Source organism: Lynx canadensis, chromosome F1, assembly GCF_007474595.2.
Source record: "Lynx canadensis isolate LIC74 chromosome F1, mLynCan4.pri.v2, whole genome shotgun sequence".
Taxonomy (NCBI): Eukaryota; Metazoa; Chordata; class Mammalia; order Carnivora; family Felidae; genus Lynx; species Lynx canadensis.
The window spans coordinates 15,884,136-15,908,085 of record NC_044319.2 but is presented as its reverse complement, the minus strand read 5'-3'; the positions used below and the strand labels follow the sequence as shown (position 1 = coordinate 15,908,085).

Sequence of the window (23,950 nt, the reverse complement as noted above, 5' to 3'; positions counted from 1 at the left end):
TGGTATATAGTTGTAGGCGCTCAATAAGTATTTTTTGAGTGGATGAATATGGGTCCTCTGGGAAGTAGAGATGGAAAGGAATATATAGATGTAAAAGATAATAAAATTTTTTAATAGGAGTAGAAAAAGATGGAATCTAGGATGATTACCAGATTATCAGATTTGTACATTTGTACATTGTCAGATTGAATAGTGGTGTCACCAAAGAAGCAAAGACTGCAGAAGGAATTGCCAGTTTAAAAATAGGGATGTTTAGTTACCATGTGACCTTGAGCTTATTACCTAACATCTGTGCTTCAGTTTCCTTAACTCTAAAATTAAGCTTTGTAATGATACTAATAGGGTCATTGTGAGGGCTAAGTGAGATAATGCATGCAGAACACTTAGAACAGTGCCTGGCACATAGATGTACTCAAAAAAGGTTAGAGATAGAAACAAACAAAAATCCCTATCCTTGTGGAGCCTACGTTTTAGTAATGGTGGGTATACACTATAACAGAGCAAGTATTGGATGCTGAGAAATATGGAGAAAAATTAATCAGGAATGAGATGGGAAGGAAGTGCATGTGTGTGGTGGTAGTGGGATTGGGGTTGAGAGATCAGTTTTATTTTTAATATATTATTTTTTTATATTTATTTTGTTTCTTTTAATTTTTTTGACGTTTATTTATTTTTGGAAGAGAGAGACAGTGCGAACGGGGGAGGGGCAGAGAAAGCAGGAGACACAAACTCTGAAGCAGGCTCTAGGCTCCAAGATGTCAGCACAGAGCCCCACATGGGGCTCGAACTCACGGACCATGAGATCATGACCTGAGCTGAAGCCAGATACTTAACCGACTGAGCCACCCACGCGCCCCTATTTATTATTATTTTGTTAAATGTTTGTTTATTTTTGAGAGAGAGAGAGAGAATGAGCAGGAAGGGACAGAGAGAGAGGGAGACACAGAATCCAAAGCAGGCTCCAGGCTCTGAGCTGTCAGCACAGAGTCCAACACGGGGCTTGAACGCATAAACTGTGAGATCATGACCTGAGCCAAAGCCAGACTCTTAACCAACTGAGCCACCTGGGCACACTGAGATTAGTTTTAAATGAGGTGATCAAGTAAGGCTTTTCATAAGAGAATTCACTTATGAATGCTTGCAGGGAAATGAGGAAAAGGTTCAGAACTGGGGGAACAGTGGGGCAAACTGATAATTCTTTAAGACAAGAAAGCAGAGCTCCCTGTTTTTACCAGAGAGTGTAACATTAGTAGATTAAGATCTGTTCATTGTGCAAACCCCAGCAGTTAAACTTGCCTCAACCTTTTATCCCTTCCTCCCCGCAACACACAAACACACTACACAAACCTGAGCATGAATTTAATCCCCCAAAGGTCATCATTATGTATTTTGAAGGAAGTGTTTTGTGTTTAATTCTGCAGTAGTAACAACAAATCAGTATATTCTCTAACAGTAGTTACTATTTGGGAGTCAGCAAAATATCTTCATTTACAAGTTATATACCTTTTATTTTATAAATCAGATACATTGTAGCTGTAAGCTTCTGTGTTTGGAGTCCATGTAGTAATTTGTCCTTTTTTTTTAAAGTCCTGAAATGTAATTTTTTGCCTGGGATAACAGTCTAGAAATAATTCTCAGTTGGAAAATGAATCCATACCTCTTATTTTGTTTTGGATTATTTTTCAAGCATGTGCAATTGCAAATCACTGTGATTTTGTTTTGTGGAGATAGCTTGAATTCTATCAGACACATTTCATAAAAATAAACAAAGTAATGAAAATGTCCTTAAGTCTTGGCTAGTAGGTGACGGGGACAATACATTTTATTAACACTATTATTAAGTATGTTAGATTATGTCTCTAATGCAAAAATTTCCTAAGTCCGATGATACATTCAAGGATCACCCACCTATATGCATCACAGGTGTGTTGCAGTTTACCTCTTCTGTGTACATCTCCCTGTTTTCTCTTTGTCGCCCAGTTCTAGAATCAGTCACACTCCTATGATCACCACCAAGGACACCTAAGGCACAGGCTCCCTGGGGAAAAGTAGAAGCAAGTAAAAGGAAAGAAGTGGGGGCTATTATTGTGATGGATATGTTGCTTTGTTTTCTTGAGTAAAGAGGGACTCTGTTCTCAAGTTTTGTTACTGACACCACTACTGTTTTTGTTACAGTTCACCACCAGAAATCTGCTGGTGTTCAAAATCCAAATGTCATCACTGCTTCAAAACTGACCTTATGAAGGGTATTTTTCTAACTGTGGTCAGTTTAACTGGAAGTGTTGTGTAATAGTTTAAAAAGTACGAATGTAGAATAAAAACCTAACAAATATAATGTTGAATTATTATAATATTATATAATATAATATTTTATAATAATTATAATTATCTTCGGAAGCTGAAACACAAAAGAATATATATATGTATACACACATACATACTGATGGTTCTACTGTATAGAGTTTTTAATCTGTGGTATTAGAAGTTAGGATAGTAGTGACCTTTGAGGAGGAATAAAAGAATAATGATTGGGAGGGATGGTGTGGGGGGCCTTCTGAGGTGTGGTAATGTTGTATATCTTGCGTATACAGTTGACCCTTGGAGCAGTTTGGGGCTTAGTGATGCCAGCCCCCATGCAGTGAAAAATCTGCTTATAACCTTTGACTCCTCAACTTAACATCTAATAGCCTACCGTTGACTAGAAGTCTTACCAGTAGTATAAAGTTGATAAACGTGTGTTGTATGTTGTGTGTATTATATACTGTATTAAAACTAGAGGGAAAAAATGTTGAGAAAATCATAAGGAAGGTGAAATACATTTACTTCCTTACATACTATATTATTGAAAAAAAAAAAATGCACCTATAGGCAGGCCAGGCCAGGCCAGAGGCAGTACCAGGGGCAGGCCTGGTCCTGGCATGGTGATATTCTGCACCCTGGTGACCTTGGCTCAGCAGGGGCAGCTCCTGGGCAGCTGGCTGGCTGTGGCGGAAGCCTGGAGGCACAATACAGAGGTCTCATCTGCCTGGCAGTGTAGCATTGACCTGTGCCACTGGCAGCTGTAGCCACATGTAAGTATAGGTGGCCTCCCAGAGACTCTGGGGCCTGGGCCCTGTTGGGGGGTGTTTGGTGGGGATCCAGTGCCTGGAGGATTGGAGGTTGAGGCCACTGGATGTGTTCCTCTTTCAGCTCGGCCTCCTCTCTGCCAAGCCCCCCTGTGCCTGACTCACCCACCCCACATATACAACCCTTCACCCAGAGGGTGACCCGAAGCCCTGCCCCATCCCAGGGTGCCCTGGGACTGCTGACTGCCTCCACAGGTCTGGTCTCCCTGGGTTCTCAGGGCAACAGGCACAAGCTCTGTACCGGTCACCTTTGATTTGGTCTGTGGAGAGACTAGGATGGGCAGTTGTAAGTGAACGCCTTGTGCCTTTGCTGTCAACTCTTTTTAAAAAAAAAAAAAATCTGCATGTAAATGGACCCATGCAGTTCAAACCAGTATTGTTCAAGGGTCAGCTGTACAGGTATGCTTACTTTGTGATAATTCATTGAACCGAACATTCTTGATCTCTATGTATGCCTTTCTGTAAGCTACACTTTAACACATTTTAAGTATCTTAAATATATAGAAATAAGATTCGTTTTCTGTTTTAGTCCTGTGATTATTCTCAGTGAAAAGTTCTAATAAAATGTTCCTTGTGATTCTCTTCAAAAGGAATGTATTAGTTGCAATAACCTAATTAAAAAATAAGCTAGTGGGGGCGCCTGGGTGGCTCAGTCGGTTGGGCGTCCGACTTCGGCTCAGGTCATGATCTCATGGTCCGTGAGTTCGAGCCCCGCGTCGGGCTCTGTGCTGACAGCTCAGAGCCTGGAGCCTGCTTCCGATTCTGTGTCTCCCTCTCTCTCTGACCCTCCCCCATTCATGCTCTGTCTCTCTCTGTCTCAAAAATAAATAAACATTAAAAAAAAAAATAAGCTAGTAGGCTTAAATAGTTCCAGGGGTCCTGTACTAAATTTACTTAATTTGAAACTGATCATGCTCAGGTTAAACGTAAACAGATCTTTATTTTTGGCTAATAAAATAATATTAATTCAATAAAAATTACAGGTGCTGAAAGTTGGAAGATACTGTATTACAGTAGAAAAGTACAGGCTTTGCAAAGAATTGGACAAACGTGGGTTCATATTAAGACTAGACCACTAAATTAGCTGAGTAACTTTGTTTTCTTTCCTTCCTTCCTTCGTCAGTAGTGGTGATAGCTATCTCAGGAGGTTGTTGGGGGATTAAATGAGATGATCTCTAAGGGCTTGGCACTCATATCCCAAGTGGGATTTGGGGGTGAAGAGGGAATAGTTTTGGAGAGTGTATAAAGATAGTTGTAGGTAGGAAAAAAGAAGTATAACCTGCTGAAGATCACTAAGGTGATGATGTTAAGGAAAGTTAAGTCTTTAGATTATAACCAGTTAATACTAACAACATCTAGCTTGGGAGTATGCGAATCTATCAATGTTAAGAGTTAATAATGCTTCTGTGGCACATCAGCATGCAGGACTGGTAGCATGGGTGACAAGTATTAAGTTGGAATATAGTAAGTTTTAGACAGATTTACATTGAGTTTAAGTGGTTGGTACATATTTTTTCTAGAGGACGTGTCATCCATGCTGTGCTTTGAAAATGTTATCATTTTGGTATACTTGACTGCTTCTCCCCTTAGTATTAATTTATGCTGTAGGATTAAGAAACTAAATTTAGGCATGTTGTGTTTATGAAGGTACTTCAGTATATTAGTAATTTTTAGGGCCTTCATGAAGATAGATTCACACTTTTAAAAGGTTGTAATTCAATTGAGAACTTTTCGTGTTTCAGGGTCACTATTACATTCAGTATTATGTATTCTCAAAAGGCTATGATGAAATTTATACATGTTATGTTATGCTTTAATTATATAACAATTAGATATCTAAGTTGAGTGGCTGAAAACAACCTTTTATTTGGTTACACTTTTGAGTCAGCATTTGGGGCAGGATTTAGCCGTGTGGTTCTGCTGCTGGTCTCCATTTAAGTCACTCATGCAGCTTGAGTCATCTAGCAGCTCACATTGGGGCTGATTGTTCCAGGGGACTGAGCTTGGACAGTTTTTCTCTGTTTTGTTCTCTGTCTAGGCCCTGATTGTCTCAAGGGTGTAATAATATTTTATAAGGTTATTATAATTAAAAGATAATATACTTTAAGTTTTTAGAATATATTTTTTACGGTTTATTGTATTTTTGAGAGTATGAGCAAGGGAGGGCCAGAGAGATAGAGGATCTGAAGTGGGCTTGGTGCTGACAGCAGTGAGCCTGATGTGGGCCTTGAACTCATGAACTGTGAGATCATGACCTGAGCCAAAGACATTTGAGTCACTCATGAGCCACCCATGAGCCCCAAGTTTTTGGAATATTTTAACCCATAGTAAATTCTGTTGCTATTTTAGAGCTTAGCATTCAAGTCTCCATTTGTTTATATTTAACCTATGATTATCTCCTTCAAAGATAGGAATGCCAGCATAGCTTGCTAATAAGTGGTATCCTAGAGGCCTTCTGAAAGATAAAGTTGAGGGTTTTTCTCTCTGTTTGCCAGCTTTGATATATTAAGACTCATTTGCCCATGTTAAAAGTTGCCTGCTTAAAATAATGAAATAAAAACCTGGATTTTATATTTGAGTTTATAAACCTTCAGGTACCTTCTTAAAATCTCCTTCCTCCAAAATGGAAATTGTGTGTGTGTTCACTGGAGAGCAAACTATCGGTTATTTTAATTGCATTTACGCCTGATAATCTAATTATTGTTAAACTGGGGTATAAGAATACTTGGATTTTTAAGCTTTTAAAAAATTTTTAAAAAATATTTAGGCTTTTAATGTCTGGCTTACAAGTTTGTTTTGTAAGTTTAGGGGAGTAATTGTCTAAAATTGGAGTTACTTGTTACCAATGTTAAATTTTGGCCACAGAGAGTTTGTCATTATGTTGCTGATGTTAAATACGTTTTTTGTCCCCAGTGTCTTAAGGTGCAAAAAGTAAGATTATTGATTTGAGATTTTTTCAAGTTTTTAATTTTTTTCTTGTTTATTAGTTTTTTGTCTTATTTGGTTTTTTTAATCTTATTTCCGGTGTAATTAATGTACAGTGTCACAATTAGTTTCAGGTGTACAATGTAGGATTCAACAGTTTATACATTAGTCAGTACTCATCATGGTAAGTGTACTCTTAATCCCCTTCACCTATTTCACCTGTCCCCCTACCCACCTCCCTCTTTTTTTTTTTTTTTTTTTAATGTTTATTTTAGAGAGAGAGAGGGAGACAGAGGATCTGAAGTGGGCTCTGCTGACAGCAGAAGAGCCCAATGAAGGGCTCAAACCCACGAATTATGAGATCAAGACCAGAGTGCTAAAGTCTGGCTCAGCTGCCTGAGCCACCCAGGCGCCCCTCTTTTAAATGTAAACATCTAAAGCTGCACACTTCTCTCTAAACCTTGCTTTAGTTGCATCTTATAAGTTTTTGTATTGTATATCTTCATTGTCATTCATCTCAAAATAGTTTCTGGTTGCCCTTTTCACTTCTTCTTTGACTTATTGGTTATTTAGGTTATTGTGGTTTAATTTCCCTATGTTTGTGAATTCCCCAAATTTCTTTCTGTTATTAGTTTGTAATTTCATTCCATTGTGGTCAGAGAACATAACTTTAGCGATTTCAGTCCTCTTAAATGTATTGAGACTTGTTTTATGGTCTAGCATATCTGCCTTGGAGATTGTTCTGTGTGTACCTGAAAAGAATTCTGTTGTTAGGTATTCTCTGGATGTCTTTAAGGTCTAGTTGGTTCATAATGTTATTCAACTCCTATAAATCCTTGTTGACCTGTGCATGCTAGTCTAGATGATAAGGCCCTAGGTTTCTTCCCTAGCAGCAAGCTTTCCATTAGCTCAGTTGACTTTTTGTTGGAGAAAACAGAAATACTCCAGCTTGATACATTTACTAATGTGTGTTGGCTGACTTTTTTCTGCATTAAAACCATAGAGAAAATAATGAGAGGGGAAAAAAACCAAGATACTCTCTGATTTTAAGGAACTTAGAGTCTAGTTATGGCTTAGCTAATTGCTCTATTGAGGGTATTGTTAACAGGGATAACTATAGTTAAGAAATCTAGTAATCTAGATAAGAGATGTTGGTAACCTAAACTTAGATACTGGGAATGGATGCGAAGGTTTAAGGAAACATTAAAATGAAATGATAGGGCTTGGTGACTGATTAGTTAAGGGGGAGGGGTTTGAGGAAAAGGGAAAAGTCAGTTGATGATGCCCCATGCTTCTGTCAATGGGTAAGTGACTCATCATTGACATAGGGAACAAAGGTTTTTGGTAAGGTTGAGATGATTTGAGATGCTAGTTAGACATGGATGGCTAGTAACCAATTGATTATATGGCTCTGGTTGGCATTGAGAAAAGAGGTCTGGGGAGCCTGGGTGGCATAGTCAGTTAAACGTCCCACTTTGGCTCAGGTCAAGATCTCACAGTTCGTGGGTGCAAGCCCCACATCAGGCTCTGTGCTGGCAGCTCAGAGCCTGGAGCCTGCTTTAGATTCTGTGTGTGTCTCTCTCTCTGTTCCTCCCCTGTTCTCACTCTGTCTCTCCCTCAAAAATAAATAAACATTTAAAAAATTTAAAAAAAATAAAAAGAAGAGAGGTCTGAACTTGAGATACTGATTTGGAAATCATCAGCATGTAGTCGGTATTTGAAAGCTGAAAATAGATGGAATTACTCGGGGAAATTTGTAGAGGAAAGAATTGAGGTAGGAATTCTGGAAAATCATATATTCCAGAGATGGACAGAGAAGGAGAAACCCTCGACAGAGACACGCAAGGAGTGGCTTGCCGTTAGTGGATTACCTGGACAGTATGTTATAATAGAAACCAAAAGGGGACAGCATTTGTAGGAATAACTGGCCAACATTATTAAATGCTATATATAAGAAATTAATGACTGAGCAGAACCATTGAATTTTAAAAGAAGGTTGTTGACATGTTTGTTAAGAGATGTTTCAACATAGTGGTTGGGATAGAGTGGGTAGTTTTAAAACTGAAAGGTGAGGGAGTAGAGAAAGAGCCTAAGAGGAGGACAAGGACAGGGATTGAATGACTTTTATTTATTTATTTTTTAAGTAACTCTATGCGCATTGAGGGACTCAAACTCACAACCCTGAGATTGAGAGTTGCACACTCCACTGAGCCAGCCAGGTGCCCCAACTTTTTTTTTTTTTTAATTAAAGATTGGAGACATAAATGTTTTTTAAGCTCCTCTGAACAAGGATTTAATCATGCCTGTAGGGAAGGAAAGAACTAGTAAAGAGGGATAAATTGAAGAAATGGATTATTAGTGCTGCCCCAATAAACTATCTCAATTTCATTGAACTCCTCAGGAGTCTATAGGTTAGTAATTGACAGTCTGAAATATGAGTTTATGGGGCACAGGTTAGATTTATTTTTCCTCGTGAGCATTTACCCCTACATTCATGGTTACTGAATACTTGCCAATCAGATTTGTCATTGCGTCTCAAAATAACTTCTGGAGACCAAAGGAACAAACTTCCTGTTCTGAAAATGAGCCATTATTGCAGCAGGAGGAGAGATTTCAAAACGTGACCTGAAAAACTATTTAAAGTCTAGTTAAAATATTTGGCCTAGGCACCAAAAATTATTCATGGATCTTTTTTGTTGGGGCTGAGTTATCTTTAGGATTTAGAAAAGAGGCTTAATTAAGAAGACATCAATTTTCACAAAGAAAACAACCAATATCAGAAATTTGCACTTAATCTGAAAGCAATTAACAAAATAACAGATCAACTAAAATGCCAAGTGTATTCCAGAATATTCCTGATTTTGGTTATTATTAGTTCTTGTTGTGTTGTTGATGTTTGAACACCACTAAATGGTGATAACATACTTAGTTAACAATATAGTATATGTAATAGTCAGCGGAGGATTAATACAGAAGCTGAAAAAGTGAAGTAACCTTTGGCTGTTTTGCTATAATGCGAAGTTTTCTAAGTATTCCACAGATGCTTTAAAGATGACGCGCTTTTTTCTTTTTTTTTTTATGTTTGTTTATTTTTGAGAGAGAACACGAGTAGGGGAGGGGCAGAGAGAGGGAGACACAGAATCTGAAGCAGGCTCCACGTTCTGAGCTGTCAGCACAGAGCCCATCACGGGGCTCTAACCCACAAATCGTGAGATCATGACCTGAGCTGAAGTCGGACACTTAACCCACTGAGCCACCCAGGCGCCCTAGCCCCTCTCCTCCCCCTTTTCTTTTTAAGATGATGCTTTTCTGCCACCTCTTTAATAACTGGTGATGTCCTCTTCAGTGTAGCACATTTACACACAATGCGTAACTTAACGTAGAATAAAAACCTGGAGCTTTAAAACTGAGCACACAAAGTTAGAGGTTGTCATTCACTTTCTAGAGTACCACTTCAATTTCAGATTAGGCAGCTTCTCCATGAATGAATGGTTTTATCTGTTTTTACTATTTCTTCTTCTAAATTTGGCATTATGCTGCAGGTAGAAATGTTTCTTTTTGTCCTTCTAGACACTGGATGGCTAAATAAGCCATCTAAATGATCCCTTTGCTGCTTTCTCAACCCTTTTTATCAAGCCCTATCTTTTAGGCTTTCCTCCCTCTAAATCAGAAGCTATTCTCTCTATACCTGTCTGAAGTATTTGTCCGTTTGTACTGACATTAGCATTTACATTATTTTATTTACATCTACAATGTTGTGTTCACATATTTTGGGAAGATATTTTTACAATCAAAATTGAGTCTTGGGGTGCCTGGATGGCTCAGTTGGTTAAGCGTCCGACTTCGGCTCAGGTCATGATCTCACGGTCCGTGAGTTTGGGTCCCGTGTTGGGCTCTGTGTTCACAGCTCAGAGCTTGGATCCTGCTTCAGATTCTGTGTCTCCCTTTCTCTCTCTCCCTCCCCTGATCCGTACTCTGTGTCTCTCAAAAAGCAAATAAACATTAAAAAATAAATAAATAAATAATTGGGTCTTTCTTCATAGGACATTATTGCTGGAAAAACCTTGAGCCTCCTTAAAAATCTGAGACTAGTATTTCATCTGTAAATTAATTGATACTCTGCTGAGAATTATAACACTGAGAATTATTATAATAAGCCTTCATTGATTTTTCTTCTTTTTGTTTTGATTTCCTGCTTTTTGCTTTGTTTTTCAAGATTGTTAAAAATGTTCTCTGATGTTGCCCTGCATGTCAGTTGCTATGGAAATGTTCCAGAGAGATGACAAATTAAATTACGACCAAGAATACAGAGTTAAACTCCTCTCATAGGGTAGAGTGTGAGGAAACCAAGGTTTTCTTCTTAAAATAAGGTTTTGCTTAATATATCTTTCTCAGGGCAGCTTATACTTCAGATTCACGTAAGAGCTGAGTTGTAGTCTCAGCTCACAATATATCAGCTTCAGGCAAGTTATTTAATTCTGTTGAAGCTCAAGTGTTATCTATAAAATGGGCATAAAAATGCCTCAGAGGGGTGACTGGCCCAGATTAGATGCTTGATGAATTTTATTTCCATTTTCTCCAAGTCAGAGGCAGATAAAACGAACCTATGTAGAGGAGATGGTAATATATTTTTAACAACTTTTTATTTATTTATTTTAGAGAAGGAGCACGAGCAGGGGAGGGGGGCAGAGGTGTGGGGGTTGGGGTGGGGGAGAGAGAATCTTAAGCAGGTTCCACCTTCAGCTCAGTGTGGAGCCCAATCCCGGGGTCATCAGCTCTCTTCCATAACCGTGGGATCATGACCTGAGCTGAAATCAAGAGTCGGACACTCAACTGACTGAGCCACCCAGGAACCCCTTTAATAATTTTTTAGATGTCAGTTTTTAATACATGTATATATTAACGTTTTATTTATTTTTGAGAGAGAGGAAGAGTGTGAGCAGGGTATGAGCAGAGAGAGGGAGACAAAGAATTCAAAGCAGGCTCCAAGCTCTAAGTTGCCAGCACAGAGCCTGACGGGAACCCATGAACTGTGACATCATGACCTGAGCCCAAGTTGGACATTTAACTGACTTAGCCACCTAGGCGCCCCACTTTATAATCTATTTAAATGAAATCTTCAAAGCAATATAATTTAGCTTTTAATTAGGGCTATTGTCTTTATATATTTTTTAAGTTTATTTATGTATTACGAGAGAGAGCGAGCAGGGGAGGGGCAGAGAGAGAGGGGGAGAGAGATAATCCCAAGCAGTTTCTGCACTGTCAGCACTGAGCCCGACCCGGGGTTTGTACTCCTGAATTGTGAGATCACAACCTGAGCCAAAATCAAGAGTTGGATGCTTAACCGACTGAGCCACCCAAGCACCCCTGTATTTTTAAAGTATTGCATTTAAAAATTTGAAGACTAAGACTCTTTATTAAAAAAGACTTTAATGATTTTTAATAGCTTTATTGACATAATTTACGTACTTATAAAATTCACATATTTTAAGTGCACAATTCATTGATTTTTCGTAAATTTGCAGAATTGTGCAGTCATCACAATTCAATTTTAGGACATTTCCATCACCCTTAAAAGTTCCCTGCCTTGGCCTTGGGGCATCTGGGTGGCTCAGTTGGTTAAGTGTGGGACTCTTCATTTCAGCTCAGGTCATGATCTCACAGTTCATGAGTTCGAGCCCCACATCAGGCTCTCTTTAGTGGAGCCCCCTTCTTCGGATCCTCTGTCTGTCTCTCTTTCTCTCAAATGAATGTTAAAAAACAAAAGTTCTCCTTCCCTAAGGACTGTTGGTCATCTGTAAAATGGCACAAGTTACGGTATTTAACAGTACCAGCTTGGGAATTAGGCTGGCCAGGCTTAAATCATAGTCCTGCCACTTGCTAGCTTTGTGTCTTTGGGTACTTCTCTGTACTTTGGTTTCTTTACTTTATCACTAAAATGAAGGTAATACATGCATTGCAGCATTGCTGTGAATAATTAATTAGATACTGTATATAGCGCACTGAAAGTGCTGGCACCTACTTGGTACTTAACAGATATTGGTTACTGGTGGTAGTTCATATTGTGTTTTAGATTTATGGTGCACACTTAAATGAGAAAAGCATCTGAAAACACCTAGCATAATACCTGACACATGGTTTATTTTCAGAAAACCAAGCTCTTTTTTGTACCATATCATAATCTTGTCTGTAGTACTTATGAGCACTATTCCTTGTGTAAAAATGTGAATATTCTTGAGGAAGTTATGATATTTTAAAATTTGGGCCTTCTTCAAGGTGAACTGATTGCTATTTATCATGTTGTTATGTATAACCAATTAGTAACAGTAAAAATTACGACTTGCCATTTACGGAGGGGACTAGGCCTTGTTTTAACTGATAGGAAGGTTAACCATTGCTTTCATCATTGAGTAACAGTCACTTGTTTGGATTTTTGTTAGAAATAAAGAGGGTTCATCATCCATGCTTTTCGGATTAGAAAGGTTTCAGTAGAGCTACTCCTGTTGAGCTAGGTTTGGGCTGACTGACCTCTAATACACAATGAGTTGTCTGGAGGCCTTGAGCACATGTGCTTTGATGAATAGAATTATTTAGGACTTTTTTTTTTTTTTTCCTGACAGAACCTTGCTCTGAAGAAGCTTAAAGAATCTGGATATTGATGTTTAGTATTTTCGTCATTTTCTTTTTCTTTCTTTCTTTTGAGAGACCCAGCGTGAGTGGGTTGGGGGGGGGGGGGACAGAGAGGGGAGACACAGAATCCAAATCAGGCTCTAGGCTGTGAGCTGACAGCAGAGAGCCCAATGAGGGGCTCAAACTTGTGAACCACGAGATCATGACCTGAGCCGAAGTTGGACACTTAACCGACTGAGACACCCAGGTGCCCCTATTTCTTTTTGTTTTTTAACGTTTATTATTTATTTTTGAGAGAGAAACAATGCGAGCACGGGAAGGGTAAAGAGAGAAGACACAGAGCCCAATGCAGGGCTCGAACTCATGAACTGTGAGATCATGACCTGAGCTAAAGTTGGATGCTTAATCAACCGAGCCACCCAGGCGCCCCTGTCAGTTTATTTCATAGGTTTACTCCATACTGAGAGAAGGTTTACTACATTCACTAAGCCATGTGTCCTGTATAATTTAGATATGTTTTGTGGTTGAAGATGTTGTAAACATCTGTTTATGGGAAAACTTGGGGAATGTTTAGAAAGATGACTTTGGAGAAAGATGTTTAAGGAATGAGGAAGTGGAAATTGTTCTTAGATCTAATAAGTACAGTTAATAACATTTTGACGTTCAAAAAAAAAAATCTTTGCTTTATGATTTTATAGTTCCTAAAATAGAATCATCAAAGATTGAGTTACTATTCATAATCATCAAATTTCCCAAGCAAAATCAAGCTTTTAAAATACTGTTTTCCCTCAGTCTTTCATACCTATCTTTCTGATCAAAAGAAAGTTGTTTTTTGTTTTTTGTTTTTAAGTTTATTTATTTTAAGAGAGAGAGAGCACGTGCATGCTGAAGGGACAGAGAGAGAGAGAACCACAATTAGGCTCTGCACCATCAGCATGGAGCCCAGTGTGGGGCTCAACCTCATGAACCATGAGATGACCTAGGCTGAAATCAAGAGTCAAACACTTAACCCAACTGAGCTACCCAGGCGACCCTAGAATGCTTTTATTTTTAGTGAAGAACTGGGTGCTGATTCTATGTGTTTATTCTATCAAGTTTGTTATAGTTGTCTCTAAGAACTATTTTACTGGAAAACGCAAGAGTTTAGCAACTATATACCTGATTTTACTATGTTGAGATGGAATGATACATAAAATTAATAAAATGTGCTAGTTCTTTGAAACAGGTAAATTACAGAGAAGTTATAAAAAGAGTTTTTAATGCATTTTGAAAAAAAAACAACTAAGTTTTGAGAATTTGGATGTTCAGATGTATAAAGCAGTCTGTTTAATAAAGAGAAATGTTTTAGTCTTACAATAATTTATCTTAGAAGTAGCCTAAATTGTGTTCTAAATGTACTCTAGCTTCTCTTGTTTTCATTGTTTCAAAATTATTTGCACTTATAAAATTCATGATTATATACATTTTATAAGCTGCCCAACTGTATAACTTGCTGTTAATTTTGTTTGACATCTTTCCAGACCTTTTTCTTCCATCTGTTCATATCCATTAATACCCTGGGATCATGACCTCATCCCAGTTTGTTTAGATTATCTGTTATATGTACTTCTGTCTCACCTTGATAGCATTTACCATGCCTTGGAGTCATGTATTTAGTTTGTGTCTCTGTTGTTTATATGGGTAATGAAAGAAACGATGTAAGCTCTGTGCAGACTTGCAAAGACTTGCTTGTTCACTATTTTTTATCCCTAGTGCTGGGCACATAGTAAAAACCAATAAAAGATTTTTATGCAAGTAACTGAATGTTTAATTTTTACTGGGAATGGAGAAAGGTTTTTAGGGTATAATTTCTAAGAAACACTGGTTTAGTACAGAAAGAGAGAAGAGTTGCAAATGACAGCATTTAAAATACTTTTTAGCCAGTTAATAATACATATTTGTATATTGACCTATATGGATAAAGAATCTGAAAAGAAAATAAACCAGGGGTTTGTCTGTGCAGGTGGATGGAAGTGAGGACTAGAGGGATGAGAAATAGGGGTGAGAAGGAGACATTTCGGTGTAATCATTTAAAAAAAATGTTTGGTGCACGTGAACATCACTTTTAAAGAACTTACAAGAGTTTGTTGAGATTGTGGTGCAAATACAGAGGAAATATATGTTCATATAAATTACTATTTTTGTTTTTTATATTCTTATGTTTTCACTAGTTACTTTATTTCAGTATGTCTGAATCAGTGATTTCTTTCCATTTTCTTTTCTTTTCTTTTCTTTTCTTTTCTTTTCTTTGCTTTTTTTCTTTATAGACAGAGAGACAGACACATCTTGAGCAGGGGGTGGGGTGGGGGCGGAGAGAACCCCAAGCAGGCTCTGCCCTGTCAGCTGTGGGATCATGACAGGAGAACTGAAATGAAATCAAGAGTCGCTTAACTGACTGAGTCACCCAGGTACCCCATCTGAGTCAGTGATTCTTATTTTCCCCTTCCCTTCCTCCTCAAATAAAACCTTTGAGAACTGATAAAAATTTGAGAATTGATAAAAGCCCTGGATCCTATTCCTGAAGGAATGAGCATGTGTATATAAACAATTTTACATATTTCCAAGGTTAATGGATGCCTTGATACTAAGCCAAATATTGTTAACTGTAGTTTTAGTGTACAAGGATATTTTATTTTATTTTATTTCATTTTTTCAAATTATTTCTCTCCCTTTTTTTAAAATGTATGCATGTATGTTTGTTTATTTTTTGAGAAAGTGAGAGTGTGCAAGCAGGGGAGAGACAGAGAGAGGGGGAGAGAGAGAACCCCAAGCAGGCTCCATGCTCAGCACAGTGCCCAACACAGGGCTTGATCCCATGACCCTGGGATCATCAGAATTAATAAGAGTCAGAGGCTTAACCAAACCGAGCCACCCAGGTGCCCCCACCCTTTTCTTTTTTTTTTTAAATCCCAAGTTAGTTAACATATAGCGTAATAATGGTTTCAGGGGTAGAATTTAGTGATTCATCACTTACACATAACACCCATTGCTCATCCCAACTAGTGTCCTCCTTAATGCACCTTGCCCATTTAGCCCATCCCCCCATCCAGCACCCCTCCAGAAACCCTCAGTTTGTTCTCTGTATTTAAGAGTCTCTTATGGTTTGCTTCCCTCTCTGTTTTTATCTTATTTTTCTTTCCCTTCCCCTGTGTTCATCTGTTTGGTTTCTTAAATTATACATATGAATGAAATAATGATACTTGTCTTTCTCTGACTTATTTCACTTAACATAATGCATTCTAGTTCCATACACATTATTGCAAATGGCAGGATTTTATTCTTTTTAATCACTGAGTAATATTCCGTTGTGTATATACATACCACATCTTCTTTATCCATTTGTCAGTTGATGAACTTTTGGGTTCTTTCCATAATTTGGCTATTGTCAATAGGGCTGCTATAAATATTGGGATGCATGTGCCCCTTCGAATCAGCGTTTTTGTATCCTTTGGATAAATACCTAGTAGTGCAATTGCTAGGTCATAGGGTAGTTCTATTTTTAATTTTTGAGGAACCTCCAGAGTGGCTGTGCCACTTTGCATTCCCACCAGCAGTGCAAAAGTTCCCCTTTCTCTGCATCCTCGCCAACATCTGTTGTTGCCTGAGTTGTTAATGTTAGCCATTCTGACAGGTGTGAGGTGGTATCTCATTGTGGTTTTGATTTGTATTTCCCTGATGATGAGTGATGTTGAGCATCTTTTCATGTGTCTGTTAGCCATCAGGAGGTCTTCTTTGGAAAAGTGTCTGTCCGTGCCTTTTGCCCATTTCTTCACTGGATTACTTGTTCTTTGGGTGTTGAGTTTGTTAAGTTCTTCATAGAGTTTGGATACTAACCCCTTATCTGATATGTCATTTGCAAATATCTTCTCCCATTCTGTTGGTTGCCTTTTGGTGTTGCTGTTTCCTTCACTGTGTGGAAGTTTTTTACCTTTTTTAAAAAATTTATTTATTTTGAGACCAAGAAAAAGCGCAATTAGAGGAGGGGCAGAGAGAGAGTCTTAAGCAGGCTCCTCACTGTCACTGCAGAGCTTCATGTGGGGCTTGAACTCATGAACTATGAGATCCATCACCTAAGCAGAAGGGCAGTGCTTATTAACCAATTATTATTATTATAGTGCTTATTATTAATCCAGGTGCCCCCCAGAAGCTTTTTATCTTGATAAGGTCCCAATAGTTCATTTTTGCTTTTTTCCCTTACCTCCGGAGACATGTTAGTATGCAAGGATATTTTAAAAATCAGGGGGTGGTGATAGGTTTATTTTCAAGGCAGTCTGATAGGGGTGCCGGGGACACTAAAACTAGAAACTTGGTTTCTAATCCTGGCTCTGCCGTTATCAAGCTGCATGACGTTGTAACTCTTTTACTTGTCTTGTTTTTGGTCTTCTTCATGTTGAATTGGTACAGTGGCAAGTGCATAGGCTTCAGTGTCCAGTACTGATCCGAGGTGGTTGTGTCTTGATTTTGCTACCTATGTGACCTTGCACAGAGTTCTCTGAATGTTAATTTTATTTCTCTGCAAAAAGAAGGAAAGTGATTCCAAGTTCTTTGGGTTTTAGCAATTGAATGGAAGGAGATGTTTGAAAATGTTTAATAATACTTGCTACTGATTGGGACATAAGAATGTTACCTCATCTTGAAAAATTAGGCAAGAACCAGATGATCTCTAAAGTGTCTTTTACCAATAGAATTTTGTGATTGTATTTTAAACAATTATTGTGGGGCGCCTGGGTGTCTCAGTTGGTTGAGGGTCCGACTTTGACTCGGGGTCATGATTTCACAGTTCGTGGGTTTGAGCCCTGCATCAAGCTCTCTGCTGTCAGCACCAGAGCCTGCTTTGGATCCTCTGTCCCCCTCTCTCTCTGCCCCTTCCCCACTGTTTTTCTCTCTCTCAAAATTAAATAAACATTTTTTTAAAAATCTTGTTACAACTTGTTACAACAGAATAATTTGGAAAACTTGTGGCAGCACAGTTCTGAGACCATGTAGGAGAGCAGTGAGTTTTCAAGTCTGTAAAACTGATGTTGACCATATTTTCTACCTGTTTTACATATTGCACAGTGTCAGATGTCGTGAATCTCAAAAAGTTGCTTGCAATTTTAAGACTCATTAAAGAATAGTATAGATTAGAATTTCTTAATTTAAGAGTTTTTAAGTCACTTATAATTTTATGAACAGATTTTCACACGTCTTGTCAACTCTTGAAATTATAGGCAAAAACTTTACGTAGTCTAAATTATAGTGGGGAGCTATTAGCTTTCATAGTGAACAAGACAGATTAGATCTCAGCTCTTGTGGAGTCTATATTCTAATACTAGATAGATATTGAGTAAGCAAATAAAAATATAAGAAGAAAAATGTAACATAGATAATGTAAATGTTTTGTAGAGAATTTAAGTACAGCGATGGACTATAGAATGATTTAGAGTTTTAAGTGGCCAGGGAGGATGTGACATCTTTGGTGGCATCTAAGTGATGAAGAGTGTGATCCAACTCAAAGATTAGATAGAGAGAATACCTAGTACTAACATACTAAGGTGAGGATAAGTGTTAGAAAATGAAGTTGGAGAAATAATTACAGGTCATATCATTTAGGGTTTTGTAAACAAGAATAATAAATCCAGATTTTATTCTAAATATAATAGAAAGCTTTTTCAGGATTTTGGCCGGAGAATGATGTGAAAACTCAAAATAGAGACCTGATGATTCCAGCATTTAGGAGTTTAAGAGATCAAAAACAGCCAGCGAGTTAGAAAGGATGAGGGGAATGTGGTTCATTGATGGTTTCAAGAAGCAGGGAGTTAGTAGTTGTCTGTTTCATACCTCATTGAGAAGACAAATGAGATTAGAACAAGGACCTGACCATAGATTTGGCAGTAAGTTTAGCAGAATTACTGTGAAGTTAGTATTAGGGAATGCAGCTTTGTGGCATTGGTTTTTGAATGAAATCGCAAGTAGTTTCTTCCTATATTATATTTAACCTTTTATTTGTGAATGGTGATCTGGTTAAGAGTTTGGGTTTTGTGCCAGAACATCTGGGTTAATATCTTAGCTCTATTTCTTTTTATCTTACTCAGCCTCTCTAAACTTCCACTTCTCATATCTGTAAAATGGGATAACAGTAATTACCTACCTTCTATGTGTTTTGTGTAAGGCGTTTAGCATAGTATGTGGCAAATAGCTGTATTCATAGTAAAAGTTATGACATGGTATAAAAACATTTATTATACATTTATTTGAGAGAGAGAGAGAGAGAGAGAGAGAAAGAAAAGAAAGAAAGAAAGAAAGAAAGAAAGAAAGAAAGAAAGAAAGAAAGAAAGAAAAGAAAGAGAATCTTAAGCAATTTCCACACTCAGCACAGAGCCCGACCTGGAGTTTAATTTCATGACCCCCGGATCATGACCTGAGCTGAAATCAAGAGTCAGATGCTCAACTAACTGAGCCACCCAGATGCCCCAACATCTTACTGTATTTTGTGCCCTCTGGGGGTTTGTGTAGTTTATAGCGTTTGAGAGAATTAAGTGCTTTGTTTTACCTATACTTTAAGATGAACAAGTTTTAAGTTGTCTAGAAAGCCATACTAGTAAAAAGGAAGGAACCATTAAACTCTCTTTGCAGAGATTAACAGGATCAGATTCTTTGCAGGCATTGATATATGTTGCCATGCTAATCTATAGAAAAGTTTATGTGAGTGATGCTTTATCTACTTAATCAGGTTCAGCAAGCAATTTATGACTAATATTCAGTTCCTTTTCTGAACATTATGTCTTCTCTAAAAATTTACCCCTTTTTTTGAGCATTCTGCAACCCAATGCACAAATCTAGCATTTGAGTCTACAAGTGAATAATTAGATAGTGTATTTTCTTTTTTAACATTCCAGAGGAGTTTCAGTTTATTAAGTAGTAATAACTTATTATAATCATACTTGTAGCTACTCATAATGTATTTGATTAAATCTATTGTATTAGAAGTTTTTATCTTTAAAACATTATAGAAATCAAAATGTGAGTAATTTCTTTATTTGCTCATTCTTGTTATTGCAAGGGTCATTTCAACACACATGCAGATAACTTGGGGTGCCTGGGTGGCTCAGTCTGTTGAGCATCTGACTCTTGGTTTCTGCTCAGGTCATGATCTTATGGTTTGTAAAATCCAGCCCCATGGTGCCTACTTGGGATTCCGTCTCTCCTCTCTCTGTCTGCCTCTCACCTGCTTGCATGCATGCACACAGCATGCTCTCTCAAAATAAATAAAATTTTAAAAAAATGAACTATTTCTTTGCCCATTCTTGTTATTGCAAGGGCTATTTTAACACACATGCAGATAACTCTAATTTTAGATCCTGAACATGAAATTAACTTGGTAAAATATATGTATCTTATAGCACCTTTGCAAAAACACAAACAAAGCTAAGATTACTCAGAAGGAAGATATTATGACTGTGCTGTTTCACTGTTTCCCTAGCAATTCAGTCTGGCATATAGTAGTGCTTAGTAAATATTTGTTGAATGAATGGATAAATTTTTAACATACCTAATGAAAACTGTTCTGTCATCAATAATGGACTTGCATTTAAGGTTGAGTTGTTTCAATAAAGCAAGAAGTAAATGTAATGCTCAAAGAATAAGGTATATAGATAATTTACTTTCCTAGTTAATTACAGCTTAATTGTTTCATCTTTGTAAGAAGTTTCTCTTGAGCATAATCAAATCTTTAACAACTTGTGATACTGTTACTTTCTTCTGTACATCAATTCTCATTTTTAGAAACTACAGTTAGATAAATAGTACATATTATTTAAGCTGTGCTGTAAGTTTTAGGTTGAATTTTATATATAAAAAAATTTTCTGTTAGACACAGGTGATAAGTCAATTTGGCTTTTATCTTCTGCCAAAAAAGAGGGTAGGAAATGAAATTTGAACTATAATTGTTGTACCATTAATAAATCTGAGAGTTTAAAAAAATCTTTTGAAGTAAATAATTATAACTATGCAGTTGTTCTAACAGCACACTATAGCAACAGGTGTAGGCCATAGCAGGGGCTTAAAGGTAACTAACTACTGGTAAATAAAATTCTTAACGGTGTCTAAAATCCTTAAAAAGACTTTTAAAAATTTCACAGACTCTTTGTTATCTGATACCCAATTTAATGATAAAATATTTTCAGGTAGTTTTAATTTTAGGCCAATTTTTAAAAACTCTGTCTTGAGGTATAACATACACAGACATGTACATATCATAAGTGTAGAGCTTGATAAATGCTCACAGCTGAACACATTCATGTAACTGGTATGCAGCTCAAGAAACAATATTATTAGCCAGTTTAAAAAGGCTAATTCTTGAATATAAAACAATCGTAGACTTAGATAAATTTGCGAGATTTAGATCCTGGATCTAACCTTGTTACTAACTTCATTTGTTACCTTGGGCAAGTTATTTTATCTTTCTGGGGTCCACTCCACATCTCTACAGCAAGGAGATGAGACTAGAAGTTTTATTATGACTTTATTCTATGAAAGGGCAAAACAGTGGACCATAGTGATATAAATGTGGTATAAAAGAGTGTAGGTAATAGAGTGTGAATGCAGTTTAATTGAAAAGGAAAACACACTAATTTTTTTCTTTTTTTTTCTGTTTGTTTTCCAGGTTATATTTCACACTATGTGCTGACTGTATCTACGGAAGATATTTAAAAAAAAAAAAACTTTTTTCAAAGATTTTGATTCCAGTGGAATCTTTGCTTTAGATTATTTGTGTGTGTGTGTGTGTGTGTGTGTGTGTGTGTGTGTGTGTGTGTTAGTGAATTGTAACTCCAGTAACAATGCCTGTACAAGCTCCACAGTGGACGGATTTCCTCTCCTGCCCAATTTGCACTCAGACTTTCGATGAAACAATTCGAAAGCCCATCAGTTTGGGTTGTGGCCATACTGTCTGCAAGATGTGCCTGAATAAACTCCACCGCAAGGCTTGCCCGTTTGACCAGACCACTATCAATACAGACATTGAGCTCCTCCCCGTGAACTCAGCATTGCTGCAGCTAGTGGGTGCTCAGGTAAGATGGGTGACTTATTCTTTTTAATCTCTGAGTGTATGTGTTTTCCTCTTAAGAGAAACTTGTTGAATTCAAATTGGGCAACATTGCCTTCTATCTAAATAGATAAAGTTCTGTTCAGTACCATGCAGACCCTTTATTTTAGTGTGTTGAGAGATTTATTGTTGTAGTGCAGTGTTCCTCCGTCATAACAGTCATTTAATCTGGTGATCAGCCTTTCTCAACAATCTTAGCTATTGAGATCACTAGAGAAACCTAAGAGGCAAATCACAAGGACTATTTTTTGAGAGAGAGAGAGAGAGAGGGAGGATGTGTGGGGCAGAGGGGGAGGAGGGAGGGAGGGAGGGAGAGAGAACGAACAAATGAATGAATGAATGAATGAATGAATCCCAGGCAGGCTCTAGGCTCAGTGCGGAGCTCAACATGGGGCTTGATCACACAGCTGTGAGATCATGACCTGAGCTGAAATAGAGTTGGACGCTCAGCCAACTGAGCCACCCAGATTCCCCTTCTTTTTTTGTTTTTTTTTTTAAAGGACCTCTTAATATTGGGGAAAATATTACTCATAAAAACCATTGCATTTTACTAAATAGGAGAAGTGAAGCTGCTTCAGATAATTTTACTTAGTAGACACTACTCAAATGAAAGATGAAGAAGGTGACAAAAACTGTAGAGTGCATAGCCTTTGGGAATCATTTTTCTAGAGTAGGAGGAAATATATCCCCAGCTACCTAAATAAAGGTAAAAGTAAGTCTGGCAGTTCTGATGGTAATATTCTGAAAATTTTCTCTCAGTATTCTCAAAGTAGAGATCAGTAGTATCCTCAGAAGATTTCACAAAGTCAAGGGAGGTGAGTTTTTGGAAGCTAGATAGTTACTTAAGTAATCCCTTGCTAAATTTGCATAGTTTGAGTCTGAAATGCCATATATTTCTCATAAATCATTTTTCCGAATAGATATACTAGAACTTTGGATCTGGCCCCATTAATATTTTCTAGATCAGTCTTGATGTAAACTGCTAAAATGTAGGAAAGGTTGATATTACGTATGTTGGAGATAAAGAGAATAGAGTAGTTTATTCAAAAAGAAAACTTCTTTTATTGATAAACCTCTCTTGTGATGTCCCCAACAACACTATAAAATATTTGTCAAAAGGGAAAGTGCAGTTGATCCTTTTTCTTCTTGTACTTAATTTTTCATTTCATAATCATTTATCTTTTTATTTTGAAAATCCTGCTATCACATTTTGGAAACATTTTTAAAAAATAGACTTAATAGGGATAATAATTTTAGAAATACACTATTTTTTTTTAAATAGCAAATAACCAAGGGGGCACCTGGGTGGCTCAGTCGGTTAAACAACTGACTTCGGCTCAGGTCATGATCTCATGGTTCATGGGTTTGAGCCCCGCGTCGGAATCTGTGCTGACAGCTTAGAGCTTGGAGCCTGCTTCAGATTCTGTGTCTCCCTCTGTCTCTGCCCCTCCTCTGCTCATTCTCTGTCTCTCTTTGTCTCTCAAAAATAAATAAATGTTAAATAGCAAATAACCAAGGCTTGCTTTTTTTTATGAAGTTGTCTAAAGATGAACTCCTTTCTGAAAAATGAGTAAGACTATGTCATACCTTAACTGAAACAACTAATGTTTATGAAATTTGAGGATAGGGCATTTTAATATATAGTAGCCACTATTTTAGCCCTAAAGAGTTCCATTAAAAAACTGTTAAGACTTAATACGTGAATTAAGCAAAGTTGCAGTATATAAAAGCAACATGCAAAAATTAGTTGCATTTTTATACACTAACAATGAACAATACAAAAGGAAACTAAGAAAACAATTCCATTACGGCAGCATCAAAATAATAAAATACTTGGGAATAAAAGGTGAAAGGCTTATGCACTGAAAACTACAAAACGTTGAAAGAAATTAAAGAAGACATAAACAAACGGAAAGACATTGCATGTTCCTGGATTGGCAGACCCAAAGAAATCTACAAATTCAGTGTAAGCTCTGTCAAAGTCCCAATGTGTGGTGGTGTTTTTTTTTTTTTTCCAAAAGAAACAAACAACAACAACAAAAAACCCTAAAATTTATATGGTATCAGAAAGGACCACAAAATAGTCAAAAAAATCTTGAAAAAGAACAAAGTTGGAGGAATCACACTCCAGATTTTGAAACTGCAA

At 37.3% G+C, this 23,950-nt stretch overlaps 1 protein-coding gene across 3 annotated transcripts in view; it reads left to right on the top strand.

The window, feature by feature from the left end:
* Positions 1–23,950, top strand: part of RC3H1 (ring finger and CCCH-type domains 1) — an 86,728-nt gene that overhangs the window by 15,338 nt on the left and 47,440 nt on the right. For all 3 annotated transcript variants that reach the window (XM_030303252.1, XM_030303250.1, XM_030303251.1), the window contains exon 2: positions 21,364–21,769. In XM_030303252.1, the coding sequence (XP_030159112.1) occupies positions 21,539–21,769 (231 nt within the window). In that variant the 5' untranslated portion in view covers positions 21,364–21,538. The remainder of the gene's footprint in view (positions 1–21,363; positions 21,770–23,950) is intronic.